This window comes from Vigna unguiculata, chromosome 11, assembly GCF_004118075.2.
Source record: "Vigna unguiculata cultivar IT97K-499-35 chromosome 11, ASM411807v1, whole genome shotgun sequence".
Taxonomy (NCBI): Eukaryota; Viridiplantae; Streptophyta; class Magnoliopsida; order Fabales; family Fabaceae; genus Vigna; species Vigna unguiculata.
In genome coordinates, this window is record NC_040289.1 from 10,005,009 (window position 1) to 10,023,236 (window position 18,228).

Sequence of the window (18,228 nt, forward strand, 5' to 3'; positions counted from 1 at the left end):
TGGCGGGTGATGAACTGCCGCCAGGCGACACATGCATTTTGCTTATTTTTCTGGGTTCCTAATAGGAATTAGTGCCGCCAGGCGACGCAAGCCCCACCACCCAGTTTTCTGGGTTGATCATGAACTGCCTGGCGGTGAAGGATTGGGGTTGTGTTCTGCATGTTCTGGGTTGCTTTGGTTTGGTGGAAAAGGCATTTTAACAACATTTGGACCAAAAGGAAGGGATTAATTGTGAAAAGTCATGGTAGTGCGAAGGAATCAAATGAGATTGACTATGAATGAATGTTAGAGTGGAAGAATTGGGGCTTTCGAAAATTGTATAACAAATTGCGTAATGAACTATAAACTTATTGGATGAATTGTGATCCTAAACCTTTGAGTGGTGAGTATTGAGTCGAAACTGAAGGAAATCGGGATGGTTGGGCTGGTTGAGGTTCGTAGGCGCAAGGGAAGGGTTGTTGGATTCCTGAAACTGTAAGAATCGCTTGGTGGCACCCAATTGGCCGCCAGGCGCCATACCAAAGACGTGCATGGTGTTCTATTCATGAAAAACGCTAAATTTTGTACTTTTTGCGGTACAGGAACCGCCAGACGCCTGTTTTGCACCGCCAGGCGCAACCTTCGTGATTTTTGGGCGCTAGGCGCCACCATTTTTGTTGGTTTGCGCAGTTTTGGTAAAACTACATTTCCTGATTCGTTAATCGTCCGATTTAGGTGAAATTTTGACAGGTGGTCCATAACATGTAGTTATTCACTTTGAACGGTGGAGATTTGATTTGGATTACAGTAACTAGAGATATACGTTACTCAATATTGCTGATTTTTGAGTCTTTGAAATACATGATTAAGCTCTTGATAATTTCAAGTAACTTCTAATGAAGCATTATTGGGTTATGTGGTAAGTCTATATCAATTTGAATGTTCCTTTGGATTAGTCACATGTGGAGAATTGGTTATTAATGAAGGCTTGTGTGTCAATATTAATTGCATTGGTGCATAGGATCATGTGCTTAAATCGCTAGAGTGTTGCTGCTTATATTTGTTTGAGCATGCGTTATTCATAAGTTAGAATTGAATGCTAACATGGATTTAAAAGGGGAGTATATATATATATATATATATATATATATATATATATATATATATATATATATATATATATATATATGAAATGTGAATAGATTGATTTTACTTGTTCTGGGTGCTTAAAAATAAGTACTACGCAAGTGCTGGTGTAGCGCTTAGCGGTGGTGTTTGACCGCCAGGCGATAACTATAAAACCAGTAGATAATTGAAGCGTGTAGCGCTTGGCATTAAGGGTTTTCCCACCATGCGATACTTGTAGAAACAAGAGCATCAGAGGCGCTTGGCGGCACGTGTCCCCTGCCAGGCGGTCTGGAAGCCTTTGAGCTTGGCGACTCGTGTGGAGCGCCAAGCGATTGTTTATGAAGAAAACATTGTGTTTTGCTTTTGTTGGATGTGCGTGGTCTATGAGACTTTGGACGATATCTCAAGGGTCAAATGCTGGAGTATTCCTGGAGTTGTGGCTTAGGATGAAGGGTAATACGAGCATTCTTTGAGTTGTGGCTTGGAATAACGAGTGTTCCCGCATGTGTTCTACAAGTGGTGGCTTGTAGGTTGCACAACAACGATAGCTTGAGATTATCAAACCAAAGACGTAAAACATGGATTACATGGTGGTGGCCATGTGTGATGAGACCAAAGGATGAAGTTCCTTTAATATGTGTGTTTTGGTTATATAAATTATTGCATATGTTTATATTCCTTTAGCTCATTCTATCTGCGTGTGTTTGGCGATGATCGTGTACGTGGTACACGGGAGCAGATGATGTTGCAGGTGGTACTGGTGGAGCGTAGAGCCGGAGCATGGGCTAGTTGGGAAACTTTATGGCAGCATTTTATCATTTTTTATGAATTTTAAGGATTTTCTTGTAATTATTTGAATTACAGAACTTGGCTTTATAATGAGACTGAGTTGATAATGTATTATGTTTAATAAATATTTGGATTGGATTTGGTTTTATCAGTGTAATCAAGTTTTAAATTCCCGCGGTTTTTGGGAAACGATTTAAAATAAATGAAGTATTATTATTATGTTTTTGTTTATTATTTAAATTCGTAATATCTAGACAGGATGTTACATTTGGTATCAGAGCAATGGTTTTCAAAAGGTTTTTGGGGTCTATGGGGAGTGAGCTTATCATATTCCGCTTACGAGTTAGTGTGTTAATTCTTTTATGTTAAACCTTTTGTTTGCATAGTCATGAATTAAGTTGTGTGGTTTAATCCAGCTGAAATGTGGTGTGCACAAGCTTTGGCAAACAGGAGAAGGAGGGATAATACTGGGGATGATGAGACTGCACATGCGATTCATCGGATGGTGGACGCGATGCAGCCCAGTGCAGCGCAACCTAGAGCCAGAGTTGCACCTACTCGTCCTGTGACTATGGAAGATTTCATGAGGCACAGGCCAACTAAATTCACTGGCAGGACCACTCCGGATGAGGTAGATGCATGGCTGAGGGAGTGTGAAAAGATATGTCGAGCGCTTGGGTGCACTGATGCACAGAAGTTGACCTTCGGCACATTCCTTCTTGTGGTGGATGCTGAGTACTGGTGGGTGGGGATGCAGCAGCTGATGCAGACCCGCGAAGAGCGAGTAACTTGGGCTAACTTCAAGACACGATTCTTGGAGAAATACTTTCCAAACAGTGCCAAATATGAAAGGGAAGCGGAGTTCCTTACTTTGCAGCAAGGGACTATCACGGTGCAGGCTTATACTGATAAGTTTGAGTACTTGGTGAGGTTCTACTCGCAGATTGTCAATGAAGAATGGCACTGTAGAAAATTCCAAGGCGGTCTGAGCCATGAGTTGCGTCGATTCCTCGTACCCTTGAGGATCCGAGAGTTCCCTGTATTGGTGGAACAAGCAAAGATGGTGGAACAACTGGAGAGGGACCCAAGTCGAGTCATGAAGGAACTTCCTAACAATAGTGGCATCGGCGAAGAACGACAAGAGAAACCCTACACCAGACCTCAATGTGAAGGACGGGGGACAATGAAGTGTTTCGAGTGCGGGGGAGACCATTTTCGGTGAGTTTGTCCGGAACTTTCAGGAGCAAAGCCAGAAGAGAAGAAGTGTTACAATTGTCGCAAGCCAGGTCATTACGCGAAATCTTGCCCTGAACGGGGGGGAGTCTGAAGTGCCACGACAACAATAAGGTAAAGTCCGAATTGATTGTTTTTGGAGTAGTAAAGCATGTTATGTTAGTTTGTGTGATGTATGCTCGAAATTTGTTCATACTTTTAAAACCAGGTTGTACTTTTACTCAGAAGACTATGGAGAGTCGAGTAAAAGGAGTTGCTATTTTACCCTTAGGACTTTGGAGAGTCGGGTAAAATGAAGTTTTGGGTTACTGTAAGACTTTGATCTAAGCTTAGTAACAATGTCCTTGCTGGGTTTTGTTGAGCAGGCAAGGAATGTTGCTTGGGAGGCTTAGGAAAAGTTATGCTTTTACTGAGTTTTGGTGAACAGGTAAGGGTGGAACTCTTGTCGGGTTTTGTTGAACAGACAAGAGTTGTGTTTGTGAGACTCAGGGAAAGCAACACTCTTACCGAGTTTTGGTGAACATGTATGTGGTGGGCTCTTGCCGGGTTTTGATAAGCAGGCAAGGGTGGTTGTTGTGAGTCTCACGGTAAGCAACGTCCTTACTAGGTTTTGGTGAGCAGGTAAGGGTGATACTCTTGCTAGGTTTTGGTGAGCAAGAAAGAGTTGTTGCTTATGGGTCTTAGTGAAAGCAACACTCTTACTGTGTTTTGGTGAGCAGGTAAGGGTGGTACTCTTGCTAGATTTTTGTGAACATGCAAGAGTGGTTGCACGTAAGACCTAAGGAAAAGTAATACTCTTATCGGGTTTTGGTGAACAGGTAAGGGTTGGGGCTTTTGTCGGGTTTTGTTGAGCAGACAAGAGTTGTTATTTGTAAATCTCAGGAAAACAATGCTCTTACCGGGTTTTGGTGAACAGGTAAGGGTGGGACTCTTGTCGGGTTTTGTTGAACAGAAAATAGTTGTGTTTGTGAGACTTAGGGGAAGCAACACTCTTACCAGGTTTTGGTGAACAGGTAAGGGGTGGGGCTCTTGCCGGGTTTTGATGAGCAGGCAAGGGTTGTTGTTCGTGAGTCTCAGGGTAGGCAACACTCTTACCGGGTTTTGGTGAGCAGGTAAGGCTGATACTCTTGCTGGGTTTTGATAAGCAGGCAAGAGTTGTTGCTTATGGGTCTTAGTAGAAGTAGCGTTCTTACCGGGTTTTGGTGAGTAGGTAAGAGTGGTTGTAAGACCCGTGAAAATTAAATAATTAAATAAATAATTAATTAATAATTCATAATATCCGGTCGGGATGTTACAGTGGTACTCTTGCTGGGTTTTGGTGAGCAGGCAAGGGTAGTTGCTTATAAGACCTAAGAAAAGTAATGCTCTTATTGGGTTTTGGCGAGCAGGTAAGGGGTATTACTTGTATTTCCCGATGCGTTGGTGCGCAAGGGGAGGTTCTTTCCAAGAAGCGTTGGTGCGCAAGGAAAGGAACTTGTGAACTGGAAGTATTAAGAACAGAAAATGTCTTGGTAGAGTGATGAGGGTGCACACTCATGACTATATCTGAGATAGTTTCCTTTCTTAATTCTAAAGGTTTTGGGTAAAAGAGAGAAAAGTGATAGGTTGAGTTTGTCTCATATAGCCTTCTTGTTAGGTTTGTGTTTGTTTTGTGATATGTGTGTGTTATCTGTAGTAGCTGACTACAGAATCAAGATCAAACTTGATCTGTTGTTTTGCAAGGGTTGGGTAGGACCTTTGAGAAATCTCTTGATCGAAGATGCGAGTACGCATAAGGATATCTCGGCGGGCAAGGAAAAAAAATAAGTTGGTTTGTTTGAGTCTAAGAAGTGAAGTCGAAACTCAGAATCAACACGTTTGGCGGATGGATTTTCAAGGATAAGTTCTTAGGACTAACACTATAAGTTTGGTAAGAGGAATTGAATTTAAAAGTTAGAATAAGGAGAGTTGTCAGTGCATGTTTTTGCCGTAGGGGGAAAAGTTAAATTGATACCACAATTTAACATAGGACTAAATTCGGAAGGAAAAGTGGGGAAACATATGAAGGGAAGGCTGAAATAAAAAGGTAGGGACCAGGAAGGGAGAATTTTAAGATAAGGAAGTTGAGGCAGTCCTATCTGCATTTTTGCTGGGTGAGCTCAATTTTCGAGGACAAAAATTTTATAAGGTGGGGGGAATGTAAGACCCGTGAAATTTAAATAATTAAATAAATAATTATTTAATAAATACGGGTAGGGGAGCCTTTATGACATTTAATGGAGATTATTATGATGTGGAAAAGTACTAGCTCAAGTGGTTGAGAGTACTTTAAATGTGTGTGAAGACTTAGGTTCAAGTCCTATGTATGCTATTTATGTGTTATTTAATTGTTATTATTTTAATTATGTGCATGACCATGTTGAGTGATAATAAAACCTTATAATTATAATAATTATCATGAAACATGAATTGATTGAGTGGTTGTGCATTAGGATGACATTGGTTTGGTTATGAGTTCAAACCTTGGTCGAACCAAAGTAAACTTTCTTTTTGCAAAAATTAGTTTTGGCTTGAATGTGAAAGGACAGAGGAAATCCTACTTGAATGGGCAGCCAAGTAAGGGTTGAAAAACCATCTCATAATTGTGCTTGAATGACAATTACCACCATCAATGAGATATTTTCATCTTTTTTGTCAACACCTTTCTATCCTTGTATAAATTAAGGGTAATAACATCATTGAATAATATACATCAAGCGAATGATGGAAGCATCTTGAATGAACAAAAGACTTAAAAATTTTAAGTTTTTTTAGTTCTCTTGAGAGAACATAGAACTTTGGGTTCGTGTTCCAGAGAAGGTTTCTTGGCATACATCCTATTAGAAGAATACTCCAATTGTTTATCTTTGAAATAATAAGAAGATTGAAAATAAGCATCTCAATTCATATTAAATTTCAATGTAAGGTTTACAAGATGCAAGGAGATCTATATATAGATGTTGGAGCCCTTTTGCACTTCATGAATTAAGGGATGTGATGAGACTAATATCACAAAATACTTCAACTAATCTCAAATTCAACACCTCTCTTGGGAAGAAGTCCCATATCAAGCAAATATTGCTCCTTGTAGGTGTTAATAAAGACAAGCATTTGGAGGGCAATTGTGGTCGCAAATGAGGTGGGGCTTGGCCATGTGTTGAATTATTAAAATGATGTCTTAGCTACTTCAATCCCTAGGTGAGACCTACCTATGTTTCTACTATTTTACAAAGGAAACATAAACTTATACATTATCTGCCTTTTTTTACAAGACTAGAGAGGGCAAAAGAGATATTACTGCTCTAATCTCCAAATAATAAGAGTCTTTCACATTTGACTTCTTCATTCTCAACCTTTCTAGCTACAAGTGTGGTGGTTGGATGGCCCTCCATCAATGAAAGAGGTTGATGGAGTTATACAATGACTCATTAAGCAAAAAACAAAGCAATTGCTTTTCAAATGATATTGGTTATTTTATAAGACTAGTCTTCATTAAAGTTCTTCTTTATATAACTTGTGTGTTATTGCTCGTATAGGACACCCACATCCACATATTTTTCCCACTCATTAAAATCTTCACTAGACGAGAGATTTTAAGGGTGGAGGGGAGTGATCCAAGGCATAGACTCAAGCTTCGTCTATCTAGTCCATGGAGAGGGTAAGCTACTTTGACTAAGATATGGCTATGATCTCATTCATACATAGTAGAACTTTGAAGAGGATGTCTATTGTTGGGATGTTCCTATGCAACGTCCTATTCTAGAAACTCAATTCTATTTGAGTTTGACTTCAACCTTCTTTCTTGGAAGACAAGTCACCATCAAATTTTTCTCCAAGTCTTCTAACACCCTTCCTTCTTCATAGCACCTAACGGTTGTTTCTCATGCATATTTGTTTATCCTTCATTAATTCCATTAAGAACAAAGTTTGTGTGATGACTTGGGCCTAACCATAAGCCCAATCAAATGTCTAGTCACCAGTAGCATGCTGAGAAGGATACAAGAAGAGATGGACTTTGAATAGCACAATGGGCTTCAAATGTTATTTGCATGGGCCAAAGAAGATATCAAGATATGATGGGCTTGTCTTAGTCCATTAGAATATATTTAAATTGGGCCAATATTTTAGGCCATGCTTTCCATTAGAATAGATTTACATTGGGCCATTTGTTTTGGCCATGCTTGGAAAATAAATTCCTAGAAGTAGTTTGGAAAATTTTTCACCTAACTTTTGAAATTGGATCCAATCAAGCCCAAATTCAAAAGTCTAGGTTGAGAATATGTCTAAGTTTATCCATGAGTTGCACATTTAGCACATATGTTAAATGAGGAAAGTGTGATATGCCACATGGCAAGTGATCCATAAAATGTGGATCTAGGAAGTTATATATAGATATATATCTAGCATTTGAATTTCATTCAATAGCATTTAGCTTGAGCTTGCCTTCTACTATAAATGAAGGCCTCCATCTCTTTGTAAATCACTCTTGAATGAATGGAAAGTTATGCTGTTTAGATCACTCCACAAACCTTCCCTTTGAGAGTCACTTTTAGCTATAGTTTTCTCTAGAATTCCTCTAGCTTTCCTCCTCTAAATTGGCCGAACCTCTTAGAGTTCTCACCACCACCACTCAATTCTACACCATCCAAGCTTCCTTAAATAGTTGCTTTTGCTCACACTCATCCGTGGAGAATCCTCATTCTATCAACCATGTCCAAGGAGCTTCATCATTATGTTCAACCTTTTGCAAACTGGTAAAAAGTGCTTAACCATGTGAACATCGAAAAATATTACCATCTTTAGTCAGTGAAACTTGTTAAACCTCTAATCTATTGATCACAAAGACATTTTCTCTGTCTTGAGTCTTGACATAATATTTTAATATAAAACTATTTCTCGAAAGTGTATCATTAGACGATATTTACGATAAGTTTTAAAAAGTTATTAAAACAAATTCAATCCTTCCTTCTTGTGTTTTACTTGTTTTCCACGATTGGTATTAGAGCAAAGTCACAAATTTGATTCCCAATGTGGCAATTAGGGGAGATTGTTGCAAGTTGCACAATTATCTCGTGGTGTAGGCCAAGTGAGCTAAGGAACAATCAAAGAGTTTGATTCCTAGTGGGAAAATGTTTAGGGGTATCTTATTACAAATGGTAGTTGTCTTGTGGTGGAGGTTGGAAGTGTCAAGTCATATATGTAGTGGATTTCAACTATTCTAGGATTGAATAACTAAGATTGTTCGTACCATATATGATCTAAACTAATATAAATCTATTGTCATCTTTCTCATCATTTCTTTATCTTTTATATATTTTTATTATTGTATTGATTTTTTTTGTGCAATCTTTATCAATTTGGATTCCACAATTAATTGCATTTAGACTTCCAATAAGACCAACTTTTGAAAAAAAATTTAAGAAATGGTAATTCTTTTAACACAAATATCACATTTGAAAAATTCAACACACTTTCCAGTGAACAAATGAGGGAATATGGACTTTATAAGCAACATTTTCTTATGTTTTTTATTGGCTTATAACATTTATTTTGGTTTGATCCTTTATTGGCTCTAATATAACTCACTCACCTCCTTAACAATTAAAATCCTTTTATGAAATATATAATAAAAAGAAAAAAAGATACAAAACAATTCAAAACTTTTGTAAAATTTTTGTTTAAAGATAAGAGATTGGTTAGTTGTGTAACCATAAAACATCATTTAATATAATAGATGATTATAAAGTTATATTCTTAGATAAATGTATGGGTCAATTTTCACCATTTGCCACTATAATGAATTTGATCGTGTAGAATCGTTCCAACAATTTCCAACCAAATAATTGATAAAATAGAAAACGTGAAAGGGATCAAAGATCAAGAAACTCAAGTGAGTAGAGAAGGATCTGACACTTTGAATGGAAAACTCAAAGACAAAAAAAAAGTTCTAATGAAGAATGTAAAGAGAATTCTAACTTAAAGAAAATGATTCAAATTCCAAAATGAGTAAATTTTGAGTAGAAAAGTCTACAAAATGGATTATATTATAATGACCCTGTACTCATGGACCCATACACCACTAAGGTTCATCCAACAAGTCTCTTAAAAATTAGATTTTAGAAAGTCCCTAATTACAAGAAAATAGAAACACATACAAGACCCAATAATGGCCTAATACAAACAAATAGAGAAAAACCATTACAAGGCCCAATAAAAGTCCAAAACACAAAATTACATAAAAATACAGAAATTCTTTCTAGCTCTAGCTTACTCCATTGTCCTTAAGAATGTCATATCCATGATGACATCCTATCATCATTCTTGAAAAGAATTTAACCTTTAATTTTAGCTCTTTATTACCGATGAAAAGAAATACACACATAAACCCTAAAAGAACTCAAATCTAAAATATTTCAAAAACAAAAATGTATCAAAATTGAGATTTGAATCCTATGAGAGACAAGTATCTTATTATCAATATGCTTGGAATTCTCCCTCCAAAGCCAAATACAAACTTAAAAAATACATCAAACAATTTCAAAATAAGTGTTCTATTTACACAAACACATAATGGATAGAATATCCTCATTAGCCAAAAAAAAAAGAATGTCTTTGAATGTCCATACAGGAAAAGAAAACACAAAAAGACAAATTCTTAAAAACACATTTCTTTGTTTCTGAGCCTTCTTCTTTTGTTATCTCTTTTCTTCTCCAAATTTCTTTTGTCATTGCTCCTTGATATGCCAGTCCTCCCAAGGCAGTAAAACAAAAAGATACATGTTAGTAATTTTTTTCAATGAAAAGTTAGAATCATGAGTTACATGGAAAGAAAAGTTCAAATTTTTGTTATTTCCCTTTAAGGATTCTTTCTCAATCAAGTTTATAGAGGGTGTTAGAAGAGAGTCTTCCTCTTCTCTTAATTTTTTTAGCTTTTCTTTTTCTCTCTTTTCTCTTTCTCTTCTTACTCTCCCTTCTTTTCCTATCTTTTCCCCTTCCCCTTCCCCTTTCTCTTTATTGATAATAGGTATTATCATGTTTTATTTTTTATTTATTTTTATCTTTTATTATTATTTTATCATTATCATTTTAGATATTTTAGGTTTTATTTAATAAATTTGGAAAATATAAATATTTGGTTTATATTTTGTAGATAAGTGGAAATCTCAAATATTTAAGAAGATTATCAACAGAATCAATGGAGATTACTGAATATTAAAAGAATATATCCACAAAATCAACTATCCACCGAGTTGGTTACTTCAATTATAAATCAAAATATTTAAATAATGTATCAAAGATATGGAATCTCCGAAGATTAAAAGATATATATTAAGGATATTCAATTACAAAATCAAGGGCAAAGCTTCAGGCCTAGTCCAATTCGAAAAATCTATAAATAAGGGTCTTTGTAGTGGTCACATAATAGCCAATCCTGGTACATGTTAATTGTTTCAATCTTTTACCCTTTTGCCTTTAAAGAAAATATATCTTGTCTCACACCTTAGCAAAAGAGAACATGTATATGTTGAGTAAAATAAAGGTATGAAATCATATCATTTTGGGGTAGAATATAAAGATTGAACCAGGGTTTTAGATTGAATAAGTTTGGGGTAGGCTTTTGTAAAAATCCCACCCCAATGAAAAAGAAAAGAGAAAGAAGAGAAAAGACAATATAGCTCATGTGATAAAAAGGGGTTGTGTTATGAGAAGTATATGAAAAATTTTAGAGAAATTATTTTGTAAAGAATTTTGAGCTTTTGATGATTCCTTGTTGTAAGACCCGTGAAATTTAATTAATTAAATAAATAAATAATTAATAAATACGGGTAGTGGGAGCCTTTATGGCATTAAATACTGACATGTATGATGTGGAAAAGTACTAGCTCAAATGGTTGAGTGCACTTCATTGTGTGAGAGGACTTGGGTTCAAGTCCCATGTATGGCATTTATGTGCTATTTAATTTATTATTATTTTAATAATATGCTTGAGTATGATGAGTGATAATGTGCATTGATTTGACATTGGCATGGTTATGGGTTCAAACCTTGGTAGATCCAAATTAGGCTTTCTTTTTGCTAAAAATTAGTTTTGGCATGAAGGTGAAAGGGCATAGAAACCTTAGCTGACAATGGGTAGCTAAGGGAGGCTGAAAAACAGCCACTAATGGACCTTGAATGGTAATTAAACTCTACTTAATGACAATTTTCATTTTGAATTTATGGTAATTAATCAAATGAATTTAGGGTGAAGGAGAGAAGGAAAAATAGTGAGAAAACATAGGGCAACTTAGGGAATCATCTGAAATTGCATTTCTAGAAAAGAGAAGCTGCATTTTCGTGAGGATTAAGGGCTGTTGCTGGAAGCGTCCAGGGAAGACATTGTTGACTAAGAAGCAGCTTTAAATTCTTAAGTTTAAGCAAAGGAAATCAGGTTAGGGGAGCTGGAACCATGATTTTATTACTTATTGTATAATTGCATGAACTATATGGTGTTTGGGTGCATATAATCTGTCTAAAACTGTATGAAATTCATATTTCTGGAATTTTTCTAGAAACCGCCTGGCGAGTGATGACCTATCGCCAAACGACTCATCAATTTTGTGTTAATTTTGGGTTCTTGAAGAGGAACCGCCTGGCGGCACAACCTTAGCCGCCAGGCGATACGTGCCTGTTTCCCTTAGTTTTTTGGGTTTTAATGAAGTGCCTGGCGGTGGTGATTGACTTGCCAGGCGATGCGAGCCACGTTGGCTCGATTTTAATGTTTTTTGGGTTCTGGGCAAGCTTTGATTGGTGGAAAAAGGGGTTTAACTAATTAATGATTAAGTGGAAGGGAATTATTGTGATATGATAAGGTAATGCATGAGAGTTGGATTATTATAGCACCATTCTCGTTCTAGGGTTGAATAATGGGGAATCTTGAGTTATAGATTAAATGATGTGAGCAAAATGTAAAATGAATTGGTGTAGGGAGAGTATGATCCCTTAATAGTACTCATAAGCGTATGAAAACATCGTATTGGTGGGAAAATTTAAGTGGTTGGTTTGTAATGCAGAAATTGGAGTTCTCGCAAGTGCATGGCAGCATTTTGGGTTTTACGCGACTTGTGGGATACACTTGTGAGACTAGATCTTGGTTGGAGATTGAATTAGTTAGGAAACCAATTATGGACATTGGACCAAGGTGTAGAAAGGAAATATTGAGTTGTAGTATGATTTAATTTGGGTATCAGTTGTGATTTGTGAGATTGAGAAATTGAGTGTAAGCAACTGATAATTGTTGTAGTACTTGGAGGCCTAGAAATGGTGCGGTGAAGGTCTAGATTCATTATGATAGTGTCTTCTTAGTATGGATTTGTAAGGATATGGAATTGTAGATACACATGAGTAAGTGGTATACTAAGGAATAAGGCATTGTGATGGCACATGGATTGGGAACATGGAGTATATTAACGACCCACAAAAACAATAATGAAAGTGATCGCATAGGTATTGTATGTAGGCCTTATCAATTCAGATTTTAGAATTGATAAGGAATGATTGGGTGTAAATCTAGTAATAAGAAAATGAGGTGAGGTGAGTATGGAGTAACCTCAAGTTTGCACATAATTCAACGTGTTGTGACGCTTTGGATTAAGGGTAAGGGTGATTTGTATAGGAACAATCACATATGGACAAGTTAAAAACCAGTACTATGCGAGTACTGATGTGGCACTTGGCGGTGAAGGAGGTTTCGCCAGGCGATAACCATAATAACAGTGGGTACTAGTGCGAGTGGCGCCTGGCGGTGAGGGAGGTCCCGCTAGGCGATAGCTGCAGATCAGTGGGCATGAGGTGCTTGGCGCTTGGCAGCACGTGTCCCCCACCAGGTGGTCTGAAAGCGCATTGCGCCTGGCGACTCATGAGCAGCGTCAGGCGATTTTGGTGAAGAAAAAGTGGGTTGCTTGCTTTGAATGTGCGTGGTCTACAAGGCTTTGGTGATACTTTAAGGGTCGGCTTGCTGGTGTTCCTTGAGTTATGGCTCGGAACGTATCTCTTGAGTTATGGCTCGGGATAGGGGTTAAGCACGTGGAAGTCCTTGAGTTGTGGCTCGGAATGACATCTCTAGAGTTGTGGTTCGGGATAGAGGATGAACATGAGGAACTATTGAGTTGTGGCTCGGGTTGGCGAGTGTTGCCCGTGTGAGTGTGCACGTTGTGGCGTGTACGGATGGGTCCAGTTAGATTGGCCTCCTCAGTAATAAGCTAACGAGTTCGGTAGTCTTGGAATGTTACGAATGTTATTCGTATTGAGAACTTCGCTTGCCTTTACGGTGTGTGATCCGTAGCATGGTTTTCCGCACGTGCTCTACCAATTGTGGCTGGTAGGTGAGGCAATAAGACATCTTGAAGTACTCATGAGAAGATGTAGAACACAGGTGACATGGTGGTGGCCATGTGTGAAAAATCAAAGGATATGAGTTCCTTTGGTGTGATTGCAATTATTAATTTGTATGCATATGTTTTATTCTATTAGTTCACCATATCAGGTTGTGTTTCACAATGATCGTGTATGCGGTACACGGGAGCAGATGATGTTGCAGGTGAATCCAGTGAGGCCTATAGACAGAGCGGGTATAGACCAGGATTATCAAAGTTTTGATGATTTTACTATGTTTTGATTAAATTGTAAACTTTATCATAAATGGATATTTTATGTGAATTTTATGAGCATGGATTGATGGTTATAAAGTTTATTATATGATAATTGGAACAAAGTTTTAAATTTCCTGCGTTTTTGGGAATTACAGTTATATTAAATGAGGAATTAATTTTATTCTATTTGATTTTATTTAAACTCGTAATATCCAGTCGAGATGTTACACTTGTTAATGCTAGTATAACTCATCGTTACACATGCCCTCATACTCATCAACAGAATAACTCTCCCTTTAAAATATTGAGGCCATGCTTTTGTTTATGCCACTATAATCATTGCTCATTTACCTACACATGTGCTTAACAATCGCACCCCACATCATGTTCTATTTGGTTAGTCTTCTTATTATTGCATGTTCAAAGCTTTTAGCTACACTTATTATTTTTTTCTCATACCATGTTCAAAGTCTTTTTTTAGTGATAAACTTATGGTGTTTTCATCTTCTCAAAGCCATAAGTTTAAGGGGAGTGTTAAATAAAGTAATTATATAGTAGTTATGTTAGTTATGTTAGTTTATACGTCTACATCTGCTTCCTTCATGTTTATAAACCATATGTTTCTCCTCCTATGTAATCAATTCATTCCATTCAATAATATTTCTTTCTTCCATATTTGCTTTCTTTACACTATCGAAAACACAGGCGTTGTGGCTCCTTTGTGTTCACATTTTTTTTAATTTCGTTAGAAATTTGAGTTAAGATCAATAAGAAGTATATAATTAATTTTAAAATAGTTGTTAAATGTAAAATTAGAAAAATAAAATATGTACACAACACAAAAGAAATTTTTAAAATGATTGTTAAAGATAAAAAATGTTTTTAGAATAACGGTTAAAGGTAAATTATTTATAAAATAATTAAGGGTAAAACTGAAATAACGAAATATGGACACAACAAATGGTATCTCTTTATATATTGTTATAGATATAGCTAATGGTTATATCTTTTCTTAAATTCTTATACAATCACATATTTCTTATACATTCTTTATTTTGAAATGTTTGTTAATAATTTAATTGATGTTTTTTATTTGTTTTAATCTTTAAAATTTGATATGCTTATGTTCCTGTAGAGAACAAATAAGATGAGTTAGGCACAAGCGTCACCTTACCATGTAGTCCGTTATCTCCTCAGTTGGCCTCTTCCCGGTTGGTACATGTCAGCTTGAACCCAGGAGGGGTTACCTGCAGAAGAGACTTCGAAGCTCAAGTAAGTCAAAGCTCTCAGAAGGTCAAATCTGTGATTAATGAATGCGTACCTTTAATTACTGGGGTCCACGTCTATTTATAGAGCATTAATTATGTCTGGTTATTCAATGGGTCAGGCCTTGGCTTGGCCTTTGACTGTAAGTGGGCCTGGGCCCTAGCCCAGGCCCTTAGGACTTATTGAACGCTGGGGGGTTTTCATTATACTGAGTTTATTGGAGTGGTCAGCCTAGGCTTTAATCTTACCGGGTCAGCTGGAGTAGCCGGCCTAGGCCGGCTACTTACCTTGACGGCTTAGGTTGGTTATATGAGGTGCAGGTTGTTCCTCTAGATGTTTAGGTTAGAACTGGTACAAGTTAGGCTGACTCGACCTAGGCTGAGTACTTGGCTGCCTTGGTATATGCATTGTTTACTTATTTGGTCAAGTTTGGCTAGGTGTGGTACACCAGACCCCCAGCCTTGTCCGATATGAGTTGTCGGTCAAGGGTGATATGTGTTGGTATGCTAGCGAAACCGGCTAGGTGTGATACACCAGTCCCCTAGCCTTTAAGTGTGATGAACAATGTTAAGGCTAAAAAGTGGTAATCGTCTGAAGGTAGGTGAAGGGATGTCAGGGGTCAAATCAGGAAGTTCTGGCGCCGTCATTTTTAAGAGTCATGTCTCTTGCAATGATGGTGTCGATTTGTTGTTTTGGCGGGAAAGGGTTTTCGTCGTTTCAGATTCTGGCCTATAAATATAGGTTTCAAAACGAGTGAGGGGTTACTTGGTTCATTTGTGCGCGTTTTGAATTCAGAGGTCTTGTGTTCATTATACTGTCCGACTAGTTCCTGATTTCAGCCGACATCTTCCCGTAAACACAAAAATAGGTATGTCTAGTAGCGATAGTATATCGTTGTCTACATCTAGTAGTGAGAGTACGGAGTCTCGAGGCATGGTTAGTGGGATTCCAATGGAGACGGTGAAGGAGGTTCGAGAAGATCCCCCTGAGGAGTTGGCAGAAAGTAATTGGCCGACTAAAGGCGGTTATGGGTGGACGGGTGCCGACGTCCGCAACCAATCATCTTTGTTCCGGTGGTCTCGCCTATTAAACTCTTGGTTAAACTGCACGCCTGTCATCTCCAAGGGTGTAAGTGGGGACATCGTTTCCCTGGAGCGAGTTAGCGCTATCGACCGAGTATGTCATGGGCAGGAGAGGGTTACAGAGAAGTTTTTCTACATGTATATGTGTCATTTTTCTCAACTTCATGTGCGGCTACCGTTAGACGGTTTTACTATGGGCGTATTGCGCGCACTGAATGTGGCACCTACGCAGCTGCATTCGAATAGCTGGGCCTACTTGCAAGCTTTTCGCATCTTGTGCCAATCTTTATACTTGGAGCCCTCTCCTTACGCTTTTTTGTACTTCTACGACACCAGACCCCGCCGGCCGACTACTTGGCTGTCTTTGATAAGTCGTCCCAGTATCAGCAGATTGGATGCATTTTCCCAGTCTTCCAAGCATTTCAAGGACGGGTACTTCAAGGTTGTTGTTAAAGAAGAAGGCAAAGCTCGTTTTTTGAACGTAGATGGGAGTACAAAATTCCCATTTAGTTGGACAGGCAGCCCTTCTCGGTATAAGGACATGGGGATGGATGAGTTATCGGCGGGTGATAAGGAGGTGGTGGAGATCTTGTTGAAGTTTGTTGATAAGTTGTCCACTAAGGGCTTAATTAGAGTTTATAATTCGGTGCATCCAATAATTGATATTGAAGGTATCTATTTATTACTTAAACCGTGCTAATGATTCTAAGTTGTTTTAATCCGAGTTGTAATGTATTATTGTAGGGCTCATGGCGCAATCAGGAAAGAAAAACTTGGCGCTTTTCCAATCGCTGAGGAAGGAGATGGCCGCTAATGCTTAGGCAGTTGGGAAGACTAATGTTCCCAACCTGCAGGAGTTTGTGGTGGAAGTGCACGTACATGGGTGGATGAAGAGGAAGGCTGAGTTGCCGCTTCGACATGGCAAGGGGAAAGACGTGAAGAGAGTGAGGGCGACCTTGCTTGGGACGGGGTCGGCCAATGGAGCGGGGTCGGCTAGTGGGGAGAAGGGACCAGAATCTGGTTTAATCAAATTGCCGGAAATATCTGTGAGGAAGGATATTGCAATCACCCTCCCAGATACCATTGTAAATTCCATTGACGGCATGGATGCGGACCATATTGTGAGGACGATGGTGGAGTTTGGAAGCAAGGCCTTAATATTGAGCCGTCGTGTGGGGTGTTTATATAAGAGGGAGGTGAAGGATGGGGGTAGGGAAAGGGTGGAGGAGTTGTAGGGGAAGGTTGACAAGCTTGAGGAGGAGCAGGCTGCGTTGGAGAAGGCGAAGGAGAGTTGGGAGGTAGAGAGAAAAAGGTTGGTAACGTGGAGGGTTCGTTGTTTGGACTCAGAGGAAAGATTGAACAAGAAAATAGGGGAGTGGGAGGAAGATTATGAAGAGTTGAAAGAGAAGTATAATGGTGTTGTGGGAGAGCTTGACGACTTGAAGAATAGTATTATACAAGAACATATCAATGGTTTTGAGAAGGGATTGCGTCAGACGGCTTTTTTCCATCAGGATGTAGACGTAACGGATCCAAAGTTCGATGTGAATAAGGATGTTGTTGACGGGAAGCTGGTCCAGGAGGACGAGGGCAGTACAAATGAGGAGGTGGAGGAGAAAGCGGCAGAGGAGGAGAAGAAGGCGGGCGATTCCGAGGAGGTGGCACCTGTCGCAGTAGAATAAGATTTTAGTCTTAATTGATTCGAGAATATTATTTGAGCCTATGTCTATAATATTTGGTACATTTCCCTACATTGGTACATTCTTGCACTTGTGTTTAAATGTGATAAAGATTCTGTATGTTATTATGTATGTCGTGTTGATGATATGTGGTGTATGTGTGATACAATCGATTGTAAGTTAAGGGTGTTTGACCCAGGCCGCTTACTTGTGGTAAGGGTGGGGAACTTAAAACGAATTAAGCACAAGTTGAGAGTGTTCGACCCAGGCCGCTTACTTGTGGTAAGGGTGGGGAACTTAAAATGAATTAAGCATAAGTTAAAGGTGTTCGACCTAGGCCGCTTACTTGTGGTAAGGGTGGGGAACTTAAAACGAATTAAGCACAAGTTAAGGGTGTTCGACCCAGGTCGCTTACTTGTGGTA

The 18,228-nt window shown here is 38.3% G+C and overlaps 1 protein-coding gene across 1 annotated transcript; it reads left to right on the forward strand.

Annotated features, from left to right (window-relative positions):
• Positions 1-2,317: 2,317 nt before the first annotated feature.
• LOC114170166 lies at positions 2,318-3,118 on the forward strand. The gene has a single exon (XM_028055647.1). It carries the CDS (start codon positions 2,318-2,320, stop codon positions 3,116-3,118), a length of 801 nt encoding a protein of 266 aa, XP_027911448.1.
• Positions 3,119-18,228: the final 15,110 nt, after the last annotated feature.